At 36.8% G+C, this 21,819-nt stretch overlaps 1 protein-coding gene across 1 annotated transcript in view; it reads right to left on the reverse strand.

Moving 5' to 3' along the window:
• Positions 1–276: 276 nt before the first annotated feature.
• The window catches only part of CNST (consortin, connexin sorting protein), a 31,538-nt gene continuing 9,995 nt past the window's right edge, over positions 277–21,819 (reverse strand). Inside the window, exons 3-10 of the mRNA XM_010004579.1 lie at positions 21,637–21,667; positions 17,713–17,799; positions 17,145–17,259; positions 14,600–14,621; positions 14,323–14,419; positions 9,490–10,364; positions 2,129–2,264; positions 277–482 (exon numbers count right to left, since the gene is read on the reverse strand). Coding sequence (XP_010002881.1) covers positions 277–482; positions 2,129–2,264; positions 9,490–10,364; positions 14,323–14,419; positions 14,600–14,621; positions 17,145–17,259; positions 17,713–17,799; positions 21,637–21,667 — 1,569 coding nt within the window. The remainder of the gene's footprint in view (positions 483–2,128; positions 2,265–9,489; positions 10,365–14,322; positions 14,420–14,599; positions 14,622–17,144; positions 17,260–17,712; positions 17,800–21,636; positions 21,668–21,819) is intronic.

The following is a 21,819-nucleotide window of genomic DNA, read 5'->3' on the forward strand; positions in this document are numbered from 1 at the left end:
TTCACTTGCTCAAGCTGTCAAAACACTACTTGCCTACTCTCAAAAGGCTGAAGAGTAACTTTTTATTCTCCTATACCACACTGCTACAGCTTCAGATGTGACCATTTTGCCACCTGATTGCTAAACTAGAATTTCTTGATTTCTAAGTAAATGTATATCATCAAATACACATCATCTGCAGGTGGCAAGTGTTGGAGAACTTGAAATCACAAGTTTTTTCTACCCTCTCCAGTAACCGTTGACGAGCTCTCAATGTGCCGTGTCCACTCATTTCAACTATGAAAAGGCTATCCAGTGTTTGAGTTCTTCCATACGTTGCAATATGTAGGTATAATAGAAATCCATGTTGGTTGCAAAATCAGAACACACAGGGGATTCCATGTCACCAAAGGTGCAGTACAATGCAGTTCCTCCAATGCTAAGGAAAACAGTTGCTACGCACAGCAGGATCAGCAAAACACAGGAGCCACCAGCTACTTCATCTGTAAATACAAGAGCAGAAAAGGTGAAAAACGACAGTATTACAAAGCAGTGTGAATGCACGTGAGAAAATCTGAGATAGATTTTTACCATGAGTGGGTCAGGAGGTAAACACAATAATGCTCACTGTATCAAAGTGACCATAGCAGGAACAGTATTCTCCATCTAGTCTTTTCAGAGACCTAAATTATTATGTAGCTTCATTTCTGCAACGTGTACCTGTCCTTGCTAATACCATCTGGGGAGTCATTCCACACTGAAACAAAATATACCTAACTATGAGAATGTCAGAAAACAATGCCTTCCTTCATGGAAATAGTCGAAATGCAACCTAAGCTTTGAAACTAAAACCAATGGAAATTTTCTTGCTTCATTTGAACCTGCACTACCATTCTTGCTTTGTTTGTACTGACACTGACTGAGCTACCATGAACTGTTTGTGTTCATTCTCACATTTTGACTGTAAGCATCGAAACAAAACCTTGAGGGAGGCTAACGTGAAGCGTTATTTTACATCTCAGTTATTCTGTGGGAACTCTGCATATTGTTTTTATTTCAGAGTAAGAGCAATAAAGAGGTTGCAGAGGTGCTGCTACATCCTCACAACCTCATGTGTCCTTGGTAATTTGTATGCATGAACAACATCTACACTTTCTGTCAGATTGAAGAGGCTCTAAGAAAATTTCTGGACTCCCTTCACTCTACATTAGGGAGAAGAAACAAGGGAAAAGAAGAAAAGAAGAAGAAATGTTCAAGAATTTCTGGAATCAGATTTAAAATATTAATAATAAACAACTTGCCTTTTGAATCACTAAATCCCTGGGGAAAAAAAAAAATCAAAGATAAACTCTAATTGACATTTTATTTAAAACATAAATTGTTTTAAAATAATGTCAAGAAAAAATGTTCCTTTCTGGGCAGTGAATGGATTTTATTTTCAGTGTATGAGATACACTTAATACACTTTTAAGCACTAAGGATGTCCATTAATACCAATTAGTGGTTGGCACACACAGTAGATATAGAAAGTACTATCATCAGTAACAAAAAATATTTTTCTTAACACCTCTTTAGTTTGAATAAAAGAGATCTTAAATGTCAAGGAAAGCATAACAAAATAATGTATTTCTTCTGAGGCTACTTAGCCCATCAGAAGGGCAGTAATGTGTTTAGCCAAATTTAATGACAGCTAGCAAATTTATATATGGATGTTTAATTATAAATCAAGGTTAATATCTGACAACCTCCAAACCCACAGTGTACTAGAAAGGGCTGGAAAGTTACCTGTGGACAAAGCACAACAGACTTGTTTCTCTCCTTTACCTACAAGGATTAGATTTAGGCAGAAAGCCTACACCTCCCACCTCTAAGCTCTAAACATTAGATACCATTCACAAATCATTCAGCAGCAGAAAAAAACTGTGACTTCAGTTTCAACAAAGCTTTAAAATAGAAATGTACTTATTGTATCCTTCTGTAGTTGTTACCCAAACCTGGTACAGAATAATTTTTAATCACCTTCACTTATTACTTGATTGACTTTTAAAAAGTGAACAGACACCCTACTTTGCCCTACTCTTGTGAACAAATATTTCAACATCATTTGCACTCCAAGAGTGCAACCCATGAATCAACAGCTTTAAATTACCTTGATCCAGTGTGTCTTCTGTTTCTTGGAATCGCACTCTTCTCTTTGTTTGCCTTTGCTGGACTTGAGCAATTGTTTTTCCTTCCCTGTCATCTCTCTTCTTTAATATAGACACCAATCCCTCTGCTGGGGCAATCTATCAGGAAAGACAGTGGGTAGCACAAGAGATGTGAGAACCATGAGCTCTATTTAACTATGACTTTTAGGAGGAAATGAGCTAAACAATTAATAAATGGTTTGCACTCTACTTTTCTTAAACATGGCAGCACTTGAGAAATCTCCTTTTTGGATATAACAATTTCATAGCATGTAAATCAGCTGCAGAATCATTCTGCTGTCTACTGACTGCTTGCCCTTAATTGAAAAGTTAAATACACATACATTTCACTGTTTGGATCAAACTTTGTATTCACTGCAACAGTTCTTTTGTAAGCTCACTTCATTAAATCACATGGGTTGGGGCAGTGGTGAGGAGGGTTTGTGTCATAAACACAATCATCCAAGGGCAATAAGAAGCCAGTGACACAGCTGTGGCCTCTTCAAAGATATAATCCTGCAGAGACTATCAAATATTTATCGTGAAATTAATCTTCCAGCATTTCAATTGTTTTTTCAGGGTGAATCACAAGCTACAGTGGGGCCACAAAACCAAAAAGAGAACCCTGGTGAAGAAGAAAGCTTCAGTACTCTGGGTAGATTCCAGCTCTGTATCACAATAAGCTCTCTGGATACAGTGGCAGTTAAAAAATCCTTCCCTACAGGCTGATCACCCAAACAGCTTGCACAAACAGCAATGCAGTCCACAAGTCAACAAACCATAACTTCTCTTTCCTTTGCTACAGCATTTGGCTTAGCTGCAAGAGTATATAGTAAGCCATACTAGGATGTTACAGCAGCCTAAACAGCCTGTAATTTCCTAGTTATTAGAAAAGTCAAAGTAGGGGAAGTATCAGGAGAAAAATGCTTTCCTAAGCAAGTAGCTATTGGTGTTCTAGTAATAAACAGAAATGAAAATAGGAAGCATATTTAGACATGTCCTTTTTTATCCTGAGATCATCTTTACCTGAAAAAAGTCTCAGTCATCTTCATAAATCTGAGTACAACTTTTAAAAACTTATTCTGTAGACCAGCGATAATATTTGTGAAATTGAAAATCTGTATGCATTTGTGCTACAGATAAGAAAACATACCGACTCCTTAACTCCCTCCATAATCTAATCAAGTTAGAAGACCATGCATAAAAACTCATTTGCATTGCAATTACAAGAGCTGTAGAAAAACAAAACCCAAATTACTTCATGACTTATGCCCCTAAACTTGCTTCATGCTTATATAATACATCAATGCATGCTGTAATAGGGGAGATGGTGCATTGAACACAGTGAAACACAGAGCACAATCCAATAGGCACTGTATCAATTACTGTGTTTGGCATTTGCAACATTTTAACTGGTAAATGTGGCAATTGTATACGCAGGTCCCTAGTCCAGCAGTATTTTACAGCCCTCAACTGGACAAATAACGCTGCCCAACTCAGAGTAGACCACTGTGGGTGTAGGCTTAGAGTCTTAAAATTTTTCCCAAAATCACAACTGAGAAGATCAAATTGATCTCTGCCAAACATTTTCCCTTTTGATATTCACTTTCCCTCTTGATTACCCGCTCAGGAGCTTGAATGGATAATTTAATGAAACAATATACTTACAAAGTAGTGGAGGGTGGAGACAGCGGAAAGAAATTCTTAGGTGGAGACAGTGGAAAGTAATTCTTAAGTCAACATATGAAGGACCACTATTTGGCAAAAACGAACCAGAAATAATAGCCCACAAGTGTCATACCACAATAGACAAGTACACTGCAGTGAAGCTTCTACTGGTAATGTTACGTTAGCCTCACAGAATTTATCAGGCCAGCCAGAAAATGAACAGTTACGTTTCCTTGTTGTGATAAGGAACGGGGATCATGTAGGAGTGCATTAATTTGACTTATTTATTTGGAAGGATGGAGATGAAATTATGTCCTTTAAAAGAGTAGATTATTTTAAGCTTCTGTGTGTGGCACTGCTTTCATAAAGAGGATCAATGGTTCCTCTGGCACCACCCACGCAGCAGACTGGCTGTCACCTCACATGATGTTTGCAAGGGGATTGGACTGCACTTGGCGCGAATGTAACTGAGGGAGGGTGGGGTGTTTCTACCAGGCTGCCCTAAGATTAATATGTGGTGGTCTGTTCTGTGAGCAGTCATTTCAAACTGACATATTTAATTTTGTCTGTTGACCCTTGGTAGTTTTTGAATGACTGTCTCACAAGTTCTGTCTTCTCCAGGCTTAAAACCAGAGGACTATCCTTGACAGGATTATGTGGAAATGTGTGCCTCAGTGATTACAGTTATGTAAAAGCTTGCAAAGGAAAATCTTGCTACAATGAGGTTCACTTACTTTCTGTGTCAGCCTACATGGCTATGTTTCAGGATTTACTTCTAAATATATTAAGAACTAATTGACAGAGCACAAGTTTCTCTACTCTGAACACAATCTTTTGCTTAAAAAGGAGGAACAAGGGCTTTTAATTTTGCAATAAAATCAGTGTGGCTGGTGTTATTCTCCTGTCCCAACAAAAGCCCTTGACTGTATTTTAAGAATTTCCCCTTTAAATGACACATAACTCATACCTATAAGGTTTCGTCTGCCTTTGAATTTCACAAGTTACATAACTCGGGCTTATGTTTTGTTTTGCAAAGGACCTACAAAACTATGCCTCTTTATCAGGATACAGTTTATTGTTAAAATACAAACATATGTAATACTGCATAAAGCAATATTTACACCTTGTTTTTTACCATATTTCCTGCTACCTCTCAAAAATATTTATTGTAAAAATCACATTTTATTTTCCTTAATTTTCAGTCACAAAAATTACAGTAAGTTTCTCATATCGGGTCCATCTTGCTACAAGTAAAGTCTCAGCTACATTAAAACAATTGTATATGTATTTTTCTACCTTTAATTTAGAAAGATTTCAAAGCAATATACGAACTGATTGTATTTGATCCATCTCCCCTTAATCCAAGGAGAGGGAAGTAGCTGCCATGCAAGACTTGAAGTTCTCCATCCATTCTTTAGGAGGCAGGAGGAATTTAAAAAGGCAGAACATATTATGGAAATTGGAAGTTAATGAGGGAACTGTGGCAAATACAGTTAACCACAAGTCAAGCCTCTGCCTGACTTGAACCACACAAGCAAAAACATAGGCTAGGCTGCACAGCGAACAGCTCTGTGTTACACAAAGGAGCTTCATAAAGGACCCTATTGAAACATCAAACATTTTCCTAATTTTAAGTTAGATAATTAACAAAATATGCTCTTGGAGCATCTATGTAACTGAGCTTGCTCACTCAACTCTGGTGGCCTTCACAAAATCTTTTGACTGGAGCTTTTATAATTACTGTATAGGAACTGTACATGGCATATAGGTATGTAGTGGCATTTTGACCAACAGTCAAAATGTAAAGCAGCAATGACTTTTAATTGAAACTTTGCTAAATATTTTAGCTTTTCTCTTTTTACCACTATTAATACTAGGTGATTCTGCTGAAGTTTAATATCCTGGCTTCAGAATAAGAAAAAATAAGTTCTATTTACACTACCTGTCTCTTCTCAGTTTTAAAGAACATGCACAAATAAAATATTAAAACACCTTTTTACATTATGCATATTTTTTTCAAAAAGTGCTGTGTATATAAACACCTAAAAAAAATGACTATGAAAATAAGGTCCTGCACTTCAAGCTTTTAGAGAAAACAGACTAAAATTGACTACTGGAATAATTTGTAGTATACAGAACTAAATAAAATCCCCCAAACAAGAGACACTGCAAGAAAATTTCATTTTATGAAGTATTTTTGTCTGAATGCAGAGAACTACTCAAGGAGGAATTTTGTTTGTCTATTTTTCTGTGGGCTGTGTTCCTTGTTCAGTTACTTGGCAAAGGCCTACAGTTCTGTTTCTAGCAATACCAGATTTTTTTTAAAGCAGTAATGCTTAACTATGTCCAACTGACAAAAAGCAAGACTGCCCTGGTGTGAGCTGTAAGCAAACACCTTTGCTAATAAAATACATTTGCTATGTGAATAGTTTGACTTTGAAAAGGAGCTAACTTAGCAGATTCAGTATTTATACCACAGCATCAGACTCAAACCATTTTTCTACTAATACATTTCCTGTGTAGGTACCAGGGCTTCTTTATGCAGCAATAAATAGCTCAGATACCCTGTAAGCATTTCACATGGAAGCGTAAGTCCTGCGAGCTCGGAACTACAGAAGCCAAACTACGCAAAAAGACAGGGATGTCAGCAAGGCATTGTCTCCATATCCAGCAGATAGGCAGGCACTTAATTTCTGCAGCTCCTAGTTAGTACATACTCAGCATGACTTTAGAAGTCTTGGTGTACAAACAGAACCAACCAAAAGCTACTACTACCTTATGTTGTGGCAGAGAGTCCAACTATATTTGCTTTCAAATAGATTTCAAATTACAATTTTTGAAGAACAATGGATATCTGTTGCTGCCAACCGTTGACTGTGCTTCAAAGCTCTCTGTTCCCTGTATGAATCTAGTTTCTATAAAATGAGAGTGATTTCCATCATTTGCACGTTGCTGTGCATGGTTTGTACTAGTGAAGAAATGCCCAGTATAAGGAATTGTACAATATGTAAAGCACTGTTTTAGTTTTGCAATTATTTTAAGCCAGAGTTAGAATTTAGTGTATTTTCAGATTTGTAATTAGTTATTGTAAATGGTAGCCCACATAAAAGCTAAATCAGAGAACTACATGATTCTTTTTCTGTCATTATGAGTGAAATGAAACTTTCTAACTGTAAATTCTACACAAATGCTTTTCTCCATTTTCAGTAAATTAGTATTACACCTCTATTGAAAAATATTAATGAGTTTATCCTACCATATGAGTTTTGTACCTAGGTTATGAGAAATAACCTTTATTTCTGCCTTCCATTCTAACTTATTTGTGGCAATTTTGTAAATACTCTATGACAAGTTTTATCACAGTTGATGACTGATGTATTTTTTTTTTTACTATCACACTGTTACACTTCATGTAATTAATTTAATTCATGTGGCTACTGATGCACTATCTAGGTATTTCTTTCACAACTACTGTATGAAAACATTGTCACATAATTACATGGCCACAGCCTGAACAATGCAACTTCAAAGGCTTCAGGATCAGTCTGCTTGTCTAAACATCAGTAGTCTTATTTTAGCACAAAAACAAGATCAGCGAAAGCAAGTTAACAGTGCTGTTTTCTCAGGGGTGCCAAACTCTCTCAATTCCTGGTATTTTCAAGTGAAGATGCAGGTGCCCACCACTTCTGAGAAGCAAACCCTAGGGTAATGATAAGTGGTAAGATTAGCTGGAAAAAGAAAATAGAAGTGTATAATGAAACAATACAAGCTACTGTGCTGTCCTTAGCTCACCCTGCTGCACCTAGACTTTTCAGGTAGTGCAAAACAGCCCCAGATGCTGTATAATACAGATTTTAATCAGTATTGAGATTAATTCTTCTCTTCTCCTGGATTTAAACCTTCTGCCTCACATAAAACTCAGGCCTCTTGCTAAGAATGATTCAAAAAAAGCTCCCACCAGTGCTGGACAGCATTATGCCTTATTTGGCCAGAAAAAGTACTATGGAAAAACTCAAGGTGCTTTGACCTCTCCAGAGACTCAACACTGCCATCAGAGTACTGGCAGTCCTAGCATTGGGGTAGCAAACTAGGAATAAACCTAGATTCCCTGTAAAGCATCAGCATTGCTCACTGGCCCAATTAATACGAGTGTAATTTTTCAATCATTATCAATTTGCTGCTTTCTATCCCATCCTCTAAAATGCAAATGGCACAAACATAACAATTTAAAAATAGTTGGTAGAGGATTAATTTAGGAATTTTCTACATGAAACAGAACAGCTCTCTCATGTAGCATAAAATGCTGAACTTTCAGTGGGCTCAAAAAAACATGCAATCCTGAGGCTTGATATTTAAAATACTCTTGTTATACATGCATATGGGCTTAGCACTGTCAATAAAATGCTTTTTTTCAAAACCATCCTCCAAGTGAACACAAGCCAATGGATTTAGTGCAAAAGTTCGATTACATATATGAAAATGTATGTGGGTTTGCACATCTGCATGCTGTCGAGAGCTTGTGTACAGCTCTGTACACATGGCCCTCAGTCCTGGTATGTGGCATGCTTCCTGACACCCCACAGAAACAAGTAACAGGGTGTTATAGGGACAGGGTAGGATGAATGATCTTGGAAAGCAAAGAAGCTGTTTAGGTGGGCAGAAAAAACAAAATGCTCCATTTACAGCTCTGGAGATTTTTGCCAAACATGTAATAACATCAGCATGGGTTGCCAGTATTCAGTTCCCTTGGCTGCTGTCCCTGAGTGATTATGGGTTCTTGGTCTCTGCCATTAGCTTCTGAGCTTTAGAGAAGTACTGTTACTTTATTGCCAAGGGATGTTGCATTGTTAAATGCACTAAAAATAGAGATGAACTAAGAAGATACCTTTTTACAAGTCTTCCCCCTCCAGCATCTGGAATCACATCATTTCACAATAATCTCATTTTTTCATTTAAAGAATAAGCTTTTAAGGTCCTATGGTTGTAAATGCACCAAAACCAGAAGACAAATAAAGCAAAGATGTCCTCACGTAGCTTGCCAAAAAAGTCCAAAGCAATAAATCTTCTGTATTTTTGGAACAGCAAGTCAGCTTATGAAGCACATATCCTTGTTGCAGCCTATCAGCAGTGCTTCAGAGAGGTGGGTTGAGGCTTCGAAGCTCCTTCTGAGCTTTGGTTGAACAACAAAACTGCCTAAACTTGGCAAAATAAGTCCATACAATCATATACAGAATTTATTACATATGTAGTGCTCACCTATATGGAATAGAAAACCAAATTTTATTCTATGAATAAAAACAAACCACATTACAGCATAGGCATTATGTAGATCTTGGATATTAAATTGTGATTTAACAGGAATTGTTAACAGCCCATCTCCTAAAAGTCTCTGCCAGAATAAATAAGTGTTCAGACTCATACGTAAAAATCAATCTAATTTATAGAAACACAGAGTACTGCTGGTCTAGGAGGCAAGCAGGCAAAAAGAAACTTTTTTCTGAATTAACTCAGAACAATTAAATAAGTATAGACTTCCTTTCAGATTAAAAAAAGTGATATATGAAAGAGTATTTAACACATTTTGAAGTTGGGAATATCTAAAATATTTCAACTGAGATATAAACATGGTTGATTTTATAGGATTCACAGTATTTACCTCAGCAATCTCTATCCTTCTTGCAAGCTCATCAAGAGAAGAAAAGCTGTCATCTAGTGATAAATCTTCCAGAGAGTTGTAAGATGCTTGTTCAGGTGAAATATCTGAAACAGTGTCCAAGTCCTCTTGGTTTGTTAAGTTTGCAAATGATTCTTCGGTGTCTATTATGTTACCATTTAAAAATCTGAGAAATAAATCTTCTTGTTCTTCATTATTTATCTTCTGCTCCTGTCCTGCAGTTCTCTGTACTTCCTTGCATACTTGTGAATGGGCAGCACTCTCAGGCTCAGACACTTTATTGCACCCAGTGCACACACTTGATGCAGTTCTGTCCTGCAAAGTTTTTTCGTCATCATCAGGCTGTTCCTGTTGCTGCTCTAAATCACTATTTCCAAGCTGGCCACTGGCAATTTCTGATGAGCCAGGAGCATATTTTGACCTGAGCAGATTTCTATTCGTTTGCACATCTTTATCAGTAGGAACCAAATTAGTAGGCATATAATCAGCATCTGTTAAAACCAAAGCATCGACCATTGGCTGCGGAGGGAGTTTCACTCCAGGCTCCCCAGCTGTGCCTTCTAGTTGTTCTGCATCCTTAGAGAGCTGTCCTTCTCTCAGCTGCAAACTGTTATCTTTACTGGCATCCCCAGATGATAAACAGCCTAAAGAAGGCCTGCCCACTGTCCCTGTGGACTGGGTGTGTGGCTCCAACGTAGATTCAGCACTGCAGTGCTGCTCCTCCATGTGGTCCTTTCCTGCAGCTACCCAAAGGCTTGCTGCCTCTGTCTCTCTCTCAGTTTTGTTTTCCCCTGGAGAGCTAGTGCTCAGCTGTTTATCTTCTTTCTTTGGTCCAACGCCAGGACAAGTTTCAGTACCTATGTGCAACAGGAAAAACAGTTCCAGTGTTTTTAAATGATTCAAAGGATCAGCCCAGGGGGGAAAGAGTATACTGTGATTTGATAACATTGTAACCTAATGCTTTAAAATGCACTCCCATAAAGGGCAGGTATTTTATGCTCGAGTCAGAAGAAAGGTTTTGTTAGTAGTCTGAAAAGCTGACTCCTGATTCAATGAAGTATTTGGGCACATTCCTGCAGGCAAAGTACATACTTTAGTGCCCTACTGAAAAGAGTTACTCCCATACTTCAATTACAGTATGTATGTATCTTTCTGAACAGCCATGTTCCTCCTAAAGCATGTTTTCTGTGAGTTACCTCATGGAAGCCTGGAGTTCAGACAAATGCACTTTATTACAGAAAACTATTTAAGTGCTAGTGTATCTACCACACAGAGAGACAGCTGCATTTTCTTTAACAAAGCTGAAAACATACTAACTTAAAAGAATTGCAATTAAAAATTATTAAGTGGGTAACAATCTCCTTTGGCTAACACTAAATTAAATATCCAGTTACAATATTTTACATAAAAGACCACACCAGAAGTTGCTTTTTGGATAAATTAGTTTACATATAAAAAAATGCAACTGGATGCAGTTTATCTCTGTATACACATTTACAATACAAAAGAAGCCTGATTTTTCTTATCTGAAATTTCAGAGAGAAACAAGGGGAATTCTACATAGCTTGTGAGTTTACCTACTATTGGTGTGATCTGCTGATGAAGGAGTAGATGGTTAGCCCAAGTTCTCAATAAAGTTATTAGCCATTGTGAAAAGCTCAGAGCCAAATCTCCCTTTTTAGGCTTATGAAGAGACAAAGGGGGTGTTTAGAATTAGAATACCAAATAAAGCTAGCTAGGACAGAAACTGTCATTTATTTCATACTTTAATAAAAACTAAGTTAAGACTATGTTATAGTAGGACCACTGTTACAGTAAGAGCAATAACCTCAAACAACAAATTAATAACTCTAGAAAACCTGCATTTGCATTTTTTTGTTATAGTGAAAAGCAGAAAGGTCTTATGAATAGATGAATGAAAAGATCAAACAATGCCCTTATTAACTGTATATGTTCTCACAAGAATGACTGAATATCTCTATACCAACCTTATCCTTTCTCACTTGTTAAAATTTCATTTAAAATCTAAGCAATTTCCTGAAGTTGTTACATGAAACAGGGTCACATTTGATTGCCTTTTAAAAAAACATTTCTATTAATTCATCGTATTGAACCACTTTATTAAACTATCCCCATTTTAAAGGATAATGAAATATAAGGTAGCACAGAAAAGACCAGTTTGGAATCTGGAAAAGAGAATATTGAAATATATCAAAATGCAGGAAAAAAAACAGAACAACATTAACAGATAGAAGGGGTATGGGGAACCTAACTTCCGTGAAACATTCAAAGAAGAAATGGCAAGGAGACAAGGACTTTTTGAAAATAGACACAGATGAGTAGATAGCTCAAGGGATTTGTAACAGGATACTGAGCCCTTCACATACAGGTCACGAGTTCAAACACAGCTTAGATCATTGGTGCAAGATTTTGTTACCATCTGTCAATTTTTCCTAGTGGATACATCCACATCACAACAGGCACCTTTATTGGCAGCCCAAATAGCAACAAAGATTAAATGGAATAGGAAATTACATTCTTGACCATGAAAAGTGGCCATTGAGCTCTGGGTTCTATTCCTAAGAAAGTAATAAAATGATCCTGGCATTGTTAACTACAGATATAGAGGAACTGAGGTGCAATGATCATTGTAACATTCCACATCAAATTTTCAGCTGCTTTCAATATTTTCTTTATACCTATTTCAAAACACCTGCTTTAGACAACCCATGCACATTATAGACTCAAGGCAAATTAAGACAAATACTTGAATGCTTAATCAGAAAAGATGCTTTTTCCTACTTCTTATTGATAATTCCTAGATAAATTCTTATTTTGGGTATATGAGTTCACATTAAGGATTCTTCAAACCACTTGAGAATCCCCTTTTCCGTCTCAGACTTGTACTACTAGCAGCTGATTGAGTGAAGTAGTTCTCGCCACAGATTGACAGATATATTTCCAAGAAAAGAGGAAAAAGCTTATACACTTCTCATTTTTTATGATGTAGAGAAAAAACCCCATCCAAAAAGCAGAAAACAAGCATTCTAAATTTTCAGTGGGAAGGCCATTTGGGCTAATGCTGAACAGGAAAGTTGAAATATTAGGAACTATAGTTACTATAGTATAGGATTCTGCTGTGGTTCAGGCAAAATCAAGAGATAGCCCCAAATGACCATATTGCTTTTAGTCCCGAGCTGGATCCCTCAGCCACAGCTTAACTATTTTTTGCCAGCACTGGGCGATGTACACAAATTCAGAGTTTCAGACCCTCTTTCTCCCATTTCTGTGTCAGTTCATACCAATGCCTTCCCTACCCAAAACCTTCAAACTGCAACAAGAATGTTTAGCTCCTCTCTGCTGATGCATTGACTCAGTGAGAGGCAGCAGTAGCTAACTGACCACACACTACCTGAACAGACAAAACATTAATCTGGAAAATTCTCAGCAGAAATGCTAATTTACAAACATATCACAGGAAGCAAAAGATTTTGATGACATTTTGACAAGAATTACATTAAGAGAAAAGCATGAAAAAATTCCACAATTTATACCATTAATTCCACACTAAGTTTAATATGTCTAGATGTTGTACTACAGTATTTTAACATTAACACAAAATGCTCCTTAATTCAGAAGTTTCAAACGTGCAGAAATTCTGCTCTCCAAAAAGCTTTTGATCCCACTTGGCATAAAAACAATGGAAAAATTTTAAGTCCCTATTTTTTTTTTTTTCTATGGGAATTTCCAACCATCCAAAAATAAAAAGCATTGGGTTCTTTTGATCTGCTTCCTAAGCTGTAGAACATGTTTGTTTCATGTTTTCAGTGTTTTGGGTTTAGTTAGGTTACAAGAACAAAGACCAAGAAAAGACAACATAGGAGCTACAGTAAAAAAGGATGAAGATGAGGAGGATCCACACATGTAGAGAATTGTGGTTCTGTATCTTTGTTAAATCCTGATTCTCCTGAACATCCTGACTGATACACACTTTGTTCAATAGTTTAGGTTGAAAGGGACCTCCTGAGGTCACTTAGGCTGACCCTCATCTTGTAAGAAATTCTAGCTTTTTTTGAGGAAAGGTACTCAGTTTGGGCCAATTTTGGTAACCGGAACATGGCAGAAAAAAACTTTTTGCTCAAAGGAGAGGAGAGAAAAAGCACAACCTGGTAGCCTACCAGTGCTCTATTCCCCATCTCTATTTTAACAATTCAGTAATTTGCAAATGTTTCATAAGAACCCAATGATTCTAAAAAAAACACCCTAACCAGCCACTGCCCCAAAAGCTGGAGGAGGAAAATGAAACTGACATAAAAGTGTGTACTGAAAAAAATCAAATGAAGTATGTTTTTCTCTTTAATGCCCCCCCGCTTCCTAATTTTCTGTGCTGTTACAGAAAAACGTATCTCAAAATCAGAATATCACATGTAATTTAGAATACGCCACAAGTCAGAATATCTGTCATCAGATTGTTTACCCTGTATTTTATACATACAAATAGTGTATCTACTCTCTATGTAGCTCATGTAGGCTGCTGTACATGCATGCATATTTAAGAGACATGGTTGGACTTGATCTTTAAGGTCTTTTCCAACCAGCATGATTCTGTGATTCCTTTAATTACAATCCTGAATATTCTGAATGACAATTGAAATTGCATAGTACATCCACTGGGCAGTTGTGAAAAAAAACTAAAATTTGCACAAATGGATGAATCTGTGAAGATCCAGCAAATGAGTTAGCTTCAAATGAAACAGCTTCACAGTCATTAAAGTATAATAGTTAAAACATCTAGGTATACACACATATACATACCTGGTTTGAAAGCAGTAGCTTCTCTTCCCTTCAAATTTTCTGATTCCATTAACTGAAGCAAACAAACACGTTCCCATGTATTTTCTGCAGCTATTAGCTGTAAAATATGATAGTATTTCCTGTAATTTTTGGAATTAAACAGGAGCACTGTGACTTTTGAGACATCCAAAATTCCAACAGTTGCTATACTAACCTGGAAAGATTATTGCTAATTAGTATCTTTTTAATATTATTAGATCTCTTTGACAAAGCAGAATTCAATTAAATAGCTGCTTACCTTACTTTTGGGTGCTTGTGGCCTGTAGCAATAAAGAAGAAAATGATAAATTAAACAACTTGGTAGCAACATTCTTCATAACAAATGTCATGGAAATCTTTTAAGCCTTTTGCTCTGCTCTAATACTGGCCCAGAACTTTTTTTACATTGCAACAGTGAAGCATGCTAGCATACACAGATCTGAACCATATGTGAATATCATCGGAAGACCAATTATCCCAAACATTGCTCCACCTAATTGAGAAACCAGTAAAAAAAATAATTACTGCAACTTATCAAGCTATGTAATATCCTGTAAAACTTTACGCTCAGAGGGAACTTTACCAACTTTAAAAATCATGTAAGGACTCAGCCTGTACCAGTATTAAAAAATACAGATCACTCTGACAGAGACTGAGGAATAAAAAAAAAACCCACAAAACTTATTTCCCTCTCCACAGACCTGCTTGTACTGGGACATATTTTCTAGGAACTGTAAGATACAGCAGCTTCCACTGATTCCACTGGGATTCACAGGTGAGTCAGCACCACTAACAGTCTGAGTGGACCCTGCAAACTGTGTAAAAATTAATGCACAATGTGTTTTATCATGCACGATCTGGCTTGCAGCCTTTCATACAGCAATGAAGAATGTTGAGAATTCTGTTTAAAGCTACTGAAAAAAACCCAATAGAAGTAGGAGATGAGGGAAAAGTACTGATGTTCATATTCCAACAAAAACTTTTAAAGTTGCCTTGTCTTTTAAATTTTATTGTTTAAACTTCAAATATGGGACACTCAAAACTCTTCTTAAAGAACAAACATACCCAGTATGTAGCTGTAAACCTTGAATATAAGAAAAAATTACATTACTTTCAATTACAAAAGCAAATTGCTCACATTTTCCAATACTTGCATGTTATTAATTAAAAATTATAGTTTTATTTACAAAATAAATTGGGATTAAATTTTAGGGAAAACATATATGATACAAAAAAAGCAAACAGGCTCTAGCCTGAAGAATTTGGAAGAGTAATGATATTAAATACAGACAACTAATCATGGCAAATGAACACAAACTTTAAGTTTTATTAAATTGCAGGATTTCTCAGGACTAGGAACTGAAGGAAGAAACTAACTGAAATTTTGAATTTTAAAATGAGGCTGCACAGAAGAATTAGACTGATAAAGCAGTTACTCTCAACAAGGTGACAATTGAGGGGACAACAGGGAGGTGATGCCAGTTGCAGCATATAAATTGCAATAGTCTTAAGTCTTAATCTTTCTGTGGGCTTGTGAGGTCATGGAAGGAAATGTAGGCTGAGGAACCCTGCAGGCACTTGGAGTACAACCTCTTGGTAGCGGCAGGCTGCAGGTGTAAACATGCAGCTACGGTGCTACAGTTGCCTCCTCTTCCTGTGTAAATGCAGGCGTACATTTCAAGGGGCTCCCGCCCAAATGTGTTCAGGCTACAAATAAAGCAGCCCCTGCCTGGGTTCTGGCAGTCAGCACATGTGTTTTCAAAATTCTGTAATGGTCACCCAGAAGGAAAAATGCAGGACTGAAATCATACTCTCTATGAACAACTGGAACATTTTGGCCTTTGTTACATCCAGACTGACTAAGCAAATGTAAATGTACTTGAAATCTCCCCATCTGATTGAGAGCATCTCCCCTGTCACAGGCTGTTCTTTTCATAGCCTTTGAACATGGTTAGTTGCCTTATTACTGTTGGCTGATATTTTTTCAGTAGCAGCTGGTATAATATTTTTCCATCTGTCTGTTAAACTCAATGTCTAGTAGGTAGGCATTCACCTACGAATAACAGATCATCTTCTTCCCCATGGTTGCAATCCTGTACGTGATACTGCCCAGAAGAGCATCCTGGGCACTGACAAAAGCTTGTGATACTTTGATATACTGATTCAGGAGGCTGCTGATTCAGACAAAGCAGGTACAAACAGATTTCACAATTTTTCAGAATACTGCCACACTGAGGAACTACAGGATCACTGCTTAATAATGTTTATGCAACTTATACAAAATCAACAGAAGTTAACAAAAATGACTTGTAGCATTAGGGGAGTATCCTAAAATGTTGAGAATTTGGGAATAAAATCCTATAGGGTAGATGTGAGTGCTGGAGTCTGCTGGGCAATTGCATTTAAAAACAATGATTAAAAGAATAGGTATAGAAACAATCAGCATCATCACTTCTACAGTCTCTCTCTTGCTAAATGAACACCATTTGGTTTTTACTTTCCCTAAGAAGACTTAAAAATTAACTCAAAATTCCATTTTTAGCAAGCTAATAAATTGTAGTAACAGTTCAGACCTAGTTCATATAGATCCCTCAAACCACAGTGAAATACTGAAAAGTGACAATAAGGGAAACATTTCAGTTACTTAACAAAAAGAACCACCACTTTATAACCAAATTGACTGAAGTCAACGGGATGCACCTTATATTTTGAGACTGACTATTTTAAAACATCTATACTGGCGAGTAGATAATGACTGTGCTAACATATTAGTACTGGAAAAGTAATAATATTCTTATACTCACTGCTGATGTGAAGAGCAAACTCTCGTAAGCTTTTCCAACTCTTCACCACTTAGTTCCTTACTTGAATTCCTCAGTGTTGTAATTGAACTTGGAACTGCTGTTTTCCATTTTCTTTCTAAATTAAATCAAAGTAAGATTTACCTGAAGTATTATAAAAGTAGTGTTTGCTTAACATAAAACCTATACTTGAAACGAGAGAAATATTGACAACTCTTCTGCATAATCTCTCTAATTTTGTTTCAGACTATGCAAAAAAGCATTGTATTTCTTCACTACACGCTTTATTTTCACCACATCATATTCACCAACCCTAAAGCAAAAATAAGGTCAAAACACCTGCTGATCAAAGTCTCAATAGAATAAAAAATGACAAACTATTTGGACCTTTTTCATGAAATGGAAGAAGAAATCTAAAGCAGGAATACTTTTCTTGTAACAAGCTCAGAGAAATTCTGATGTAAATGCTGCTTTTGCAATGCAATATCTTTAAGCTGGCAAAAATGTATTCAATTATTTAGAAATACAAATCAACTCTTTCTTCTACCATATTACTGTAGCCTGTACTCACCCCACTGCTCCTGTATGGAAGAAAGATTTGCAAGCAGTTGCTCATGATATAGTCGTTCAAGTTGAATGAACTTCATCGCCTTCTCATCTGAATGGAAGGTTAAAGAAAAATGCACACATACATAGATGTGTTATCATTTATTAATATTTGTCACCATATTTGAAAGTGCAATCATTGTGTATTTGACATTTGACATAACTGAGCCAAAGTGAATAATGGCTAGCATCCAGATTTCTGCTCAAGGAAGAAAATATAGCAGACATTAAAAAAGCAAGTAAGCAGTTAAAGATGTTCATGAAAGTTCCAAAAATGAAAATCCCATTCTCTTCAGCAGGTAACTTGATGCCTTAAGTCTACTAAATTTTTTTGTAGAAAAGAAACAAGTGTTACTATGCTGAAAACTCTTATCAGCATATTCAATAAATGGAAATGAAAAGCAAACCAATTATACAAATACCAGCACGTATTTACCAAGAAATACAATTATATGCAAATAACCATAAGTAACAAAAAATATGGCTCCTTTCTACTGACCAACTCGAGACAGTATTCAAGAAATTTCCTCATCTCCAACTTTCCAAAAATACCCTCCTGCTTTTCAACCATTCTGCTTCCTTTTCTTCTATATGAACAACTCTTTCCTCTCCCTTGGGGTTATCAATATATTCACAAAGGTACACTGGTAATTATAGATTTTTGTAACAGACAGGATAATTCTAGTTTCATCAAGTTTGAGTTGTTAGTTGTTCTTTTAAAAGCCATATTATGCCAGCTATTTGAAAATTAATTATACAGTACAATAAGGATGGATATACAGTGAATGAAGTTCTTAGTAATACAGAAAAAATTTTCCATTATTAATGCTAATTAGAATATTGGAGAAATTATTACAAACACACAACCAGTACTTGTTATTCTTGTTAGCCTCATGCAACATATACATAGCTTGGCTTAAGAACAACAATATTAATGGAAAGAATATTCCCTGCCTTTAAGAAATTTACTTGAAACAGAATTACAGATCACAGAGACAGCCTTAGAGGATCACAGCAACAAACCCTGAATTATTGTTAATATGAAGTTCTACAATGGATGAATTAAAATGCCCGTCATGAATAATTAATACAGTGCAACATGATCAAGTTCTTTATTAACCTCAGGAAACTGATGGATGCAAGTACAGAGGAAATATCCTTCATAAATATGTATTATATAGCGGTGTTGAATTCCACACATCAGGTGTGCATTGCAGTAAAAGATTTCCTTTGATCAGCTTTAAATACAGTGCCCGTCGATTAAAGCAACTTCTATGAAACAGAAACTGTCTTTCTTTCATACTTTTGAATACATTTCAAATTGACTGCATTTCCCCCTGCAGAGCCATAATTCACTACAGAATTTTTCCATGGCTTTAATCTATGCTGAGTATTTTGGATTTTTTGATGGGTGCTTTTGAACTAGGATGACCAACACAGAAGTAAAGTCTTCTAAGACAGTGATGGATATTTTATTTTACATGTTGCTTTATTAATATTGCAACAGTTCTTTCTCTGGTTTTGTACTACAGGCTAATATAATTTGGCTAGGTCTCTTGTGCTTTGTTATTTAAGCATTACAATTGCCAATGTGCTGTTATTTTGTTTGTAACAAATTACATAATAAAGAAACAATCTGTATGCACAGATGCTGTAATTTATGACACATCTTAGTGAATCACATAGACCTTAAGGGCTTACCACTCTTGCCTCTTGTTTTATAGTCTGATCATTTTCCCTAAAAAGCAAACAGAGGAAAACTCAGCCTTACGTTTTCTAAAAATACAATTTCACCTTAAGGTTTAATATGATTATTCTGTCCCACAATTACTGAAAGATATCAGAGTAATTTGCAGCAGTTCAACTATTATAACTTTTTGATTAAACTTATTTGTATTATCAAGGAACAAATCAGTGTAAACTGGACCACCAAACTAGCTGTTCCCAGAAGCAATTACCCATATTTTCCTACAACAGTTTCTCAGACCACCTACCTGGATGTGATTTTTGACTGATTAGCATTTGCCAAATCACCGAATGACAGAATTGTCAGAGTTGGAAGGGACCTCTAGAGATCATCTAGTCCAACCCATCTGCGAAAGCAGGATCCCCCAGAGCACATCACTCAGGACTACATCCAGGAGGGTCCTGAATATCTCCAGAGAAGGGGACTCCACAACCTCTTTGGGCAGCATGTTCCAGTGCTTTGTCAACCTCACCATAAAGAAGTTTTTCCTCATATTTAAATGGAACTTCCTGTGTTCTAGCATGTGCCCATTGCCTCTTGTCCTGTCACTGGGAACTACTGAAAAGAGTCTGGCTAAGGTCTCCCCTCAGCCTTCTCCAGACTAAAGAGGCCCAGCTCTCTCAGCCTTTCCTTATAAGAGAGATTATTCCTTAGTCATCTTTGTTGCCCTCCACTGGACTGTCTCTAGTAGTTCCATGTCTCTCTTGAACTGGGGAGCCCAGAACTGGATGCAGTGTTCCACATGTGGCCTCGCCAGGACAGAGGAGATGGGGAGAATGACCTCTCTTGACCTACGGGCCACACTCTTCCTCATGCAACCCAGGATTCCACTGGTCTTCTTGGCAACAAGGGCTCCTTGCTGTCTCATGGATAATTTACTATCTTCCTGGACTCCCAAATTCTTCATCTCAGAACTGCTTTCCAGCAGGTCCACCCCTAACCTACATTGGTGCATGGGGTTGTTTCTCCCCATGTGATTCTGTGAAGAGGCTAATGAAGAAACTTCTCTTGCTGAAGGTAGCCTTACTGCTTCTGCTACTTCCAAAACGACTAGAGGAGGAAAAAGTTCATCAGGAGGTCAAGAAACTGGCCAGGTTGACACTGATCATAAGCTAAAAACAGCAGTTAGTCCCAGCAGAAGTGCAAGAAAACTAAAAAATACCAATTTACAGGTCACTGAAAATGTTGTCAAGGATCAAGAGGTGCAGCCTAGCGACCAACTCCTTTCACTTACGCCAACTAGAAGAGGCAGAAGTTTCAGAAATATCTGACCTTGATCTGTCTAAATCATTGCCTCTTCAAACAGAATTTAAACTTCCTGTCACTCCTAGAAGAAGTGCTAGGAAAGCAGCACAAAACCTCTTGGCAGACACAGGATCTCTGTCTACTCAGGAAGACACACATGCAGGTGAGAAAGTGGAAACCCTTGATACTCCTAGGAGAAGAGGAAGAGTTACACATACTAAATCAGAAACAACAGATGCTCATGAGCTAACACCTGCACAGCCAGAGGAGGAGCCAACTACACCCAGGACTGCAGTAAGGACAGGGTGTCGGGGCAGAAAGAGATGACCAGTATTGGAAGATGACACAGGGCAGGAGGCATTCCCACAAGGACCTGATGGCAGCACTTTGCTGCTTGAAGACATAAACCCACCAGGACATAACAAGTTGTTATTGTTTGCAGGTTGCTGATCTCCCATAGTAGTTTGCTTGGTATTTTTATTCTAGACTCTTGTAGTACATATTCTAATCAACTGTTGTAATAATTTTTTTCTTACTATAACAGTGCCCTATTTGATAAAACAGAATACATACCCTATCTGGATTGGACACATTCCCAGTTACTAATACTTAGAACAGAACTATAAAAACAGAAGTTCATAGAAAATATTTTTTTTACTTCCTTGTTTGTGCACAGCTACTAATGATTATATCAGTACCACTTTTGGAAGTGGTTTTATTACTTTACTCATTCTAGCTGTCTGATTAAGAAGGACTTGGTAACATATTGTATATTCACTCATGAATAAATTAAGGCTCTTCACTTGATTCTAACACTGACTCACAACCTGTCTTTTATGTTTTATAATGCCAGATTATTTTAATATTGTGTAACAATTTCTACAAGTAAAAGGATACATTCCTCCTCTTGAAAATAGGTCTCAGCTATCTGCAAAAGTAAAAAGAGAAAAATTAGGATTCTATAATTTTATAATATATGTATTAGGATTTAATTTTATCATTAGGGTTATATAATTTTCATTATAGTGGGAAGAATATAACTTGAACCTTTTTGTCATAGTCTTAAACATGTTTTGCAGG

Source organism: Chaetura pelagica, unplaced genomic scaffold (genome assembly GCF_000747805.2).
Source record: "Chaetura pelagica isolate M959 unplaced genomic scaffold, ChaPel_1.0 scaffold278, whole genome shotgun sequence".
Taxonomy (NCBI): Eukaryota; Metazoa; Chordata; class Aves; order Apodiformes; family Apodidae; genus Chaetura; species Chaetura pelagica.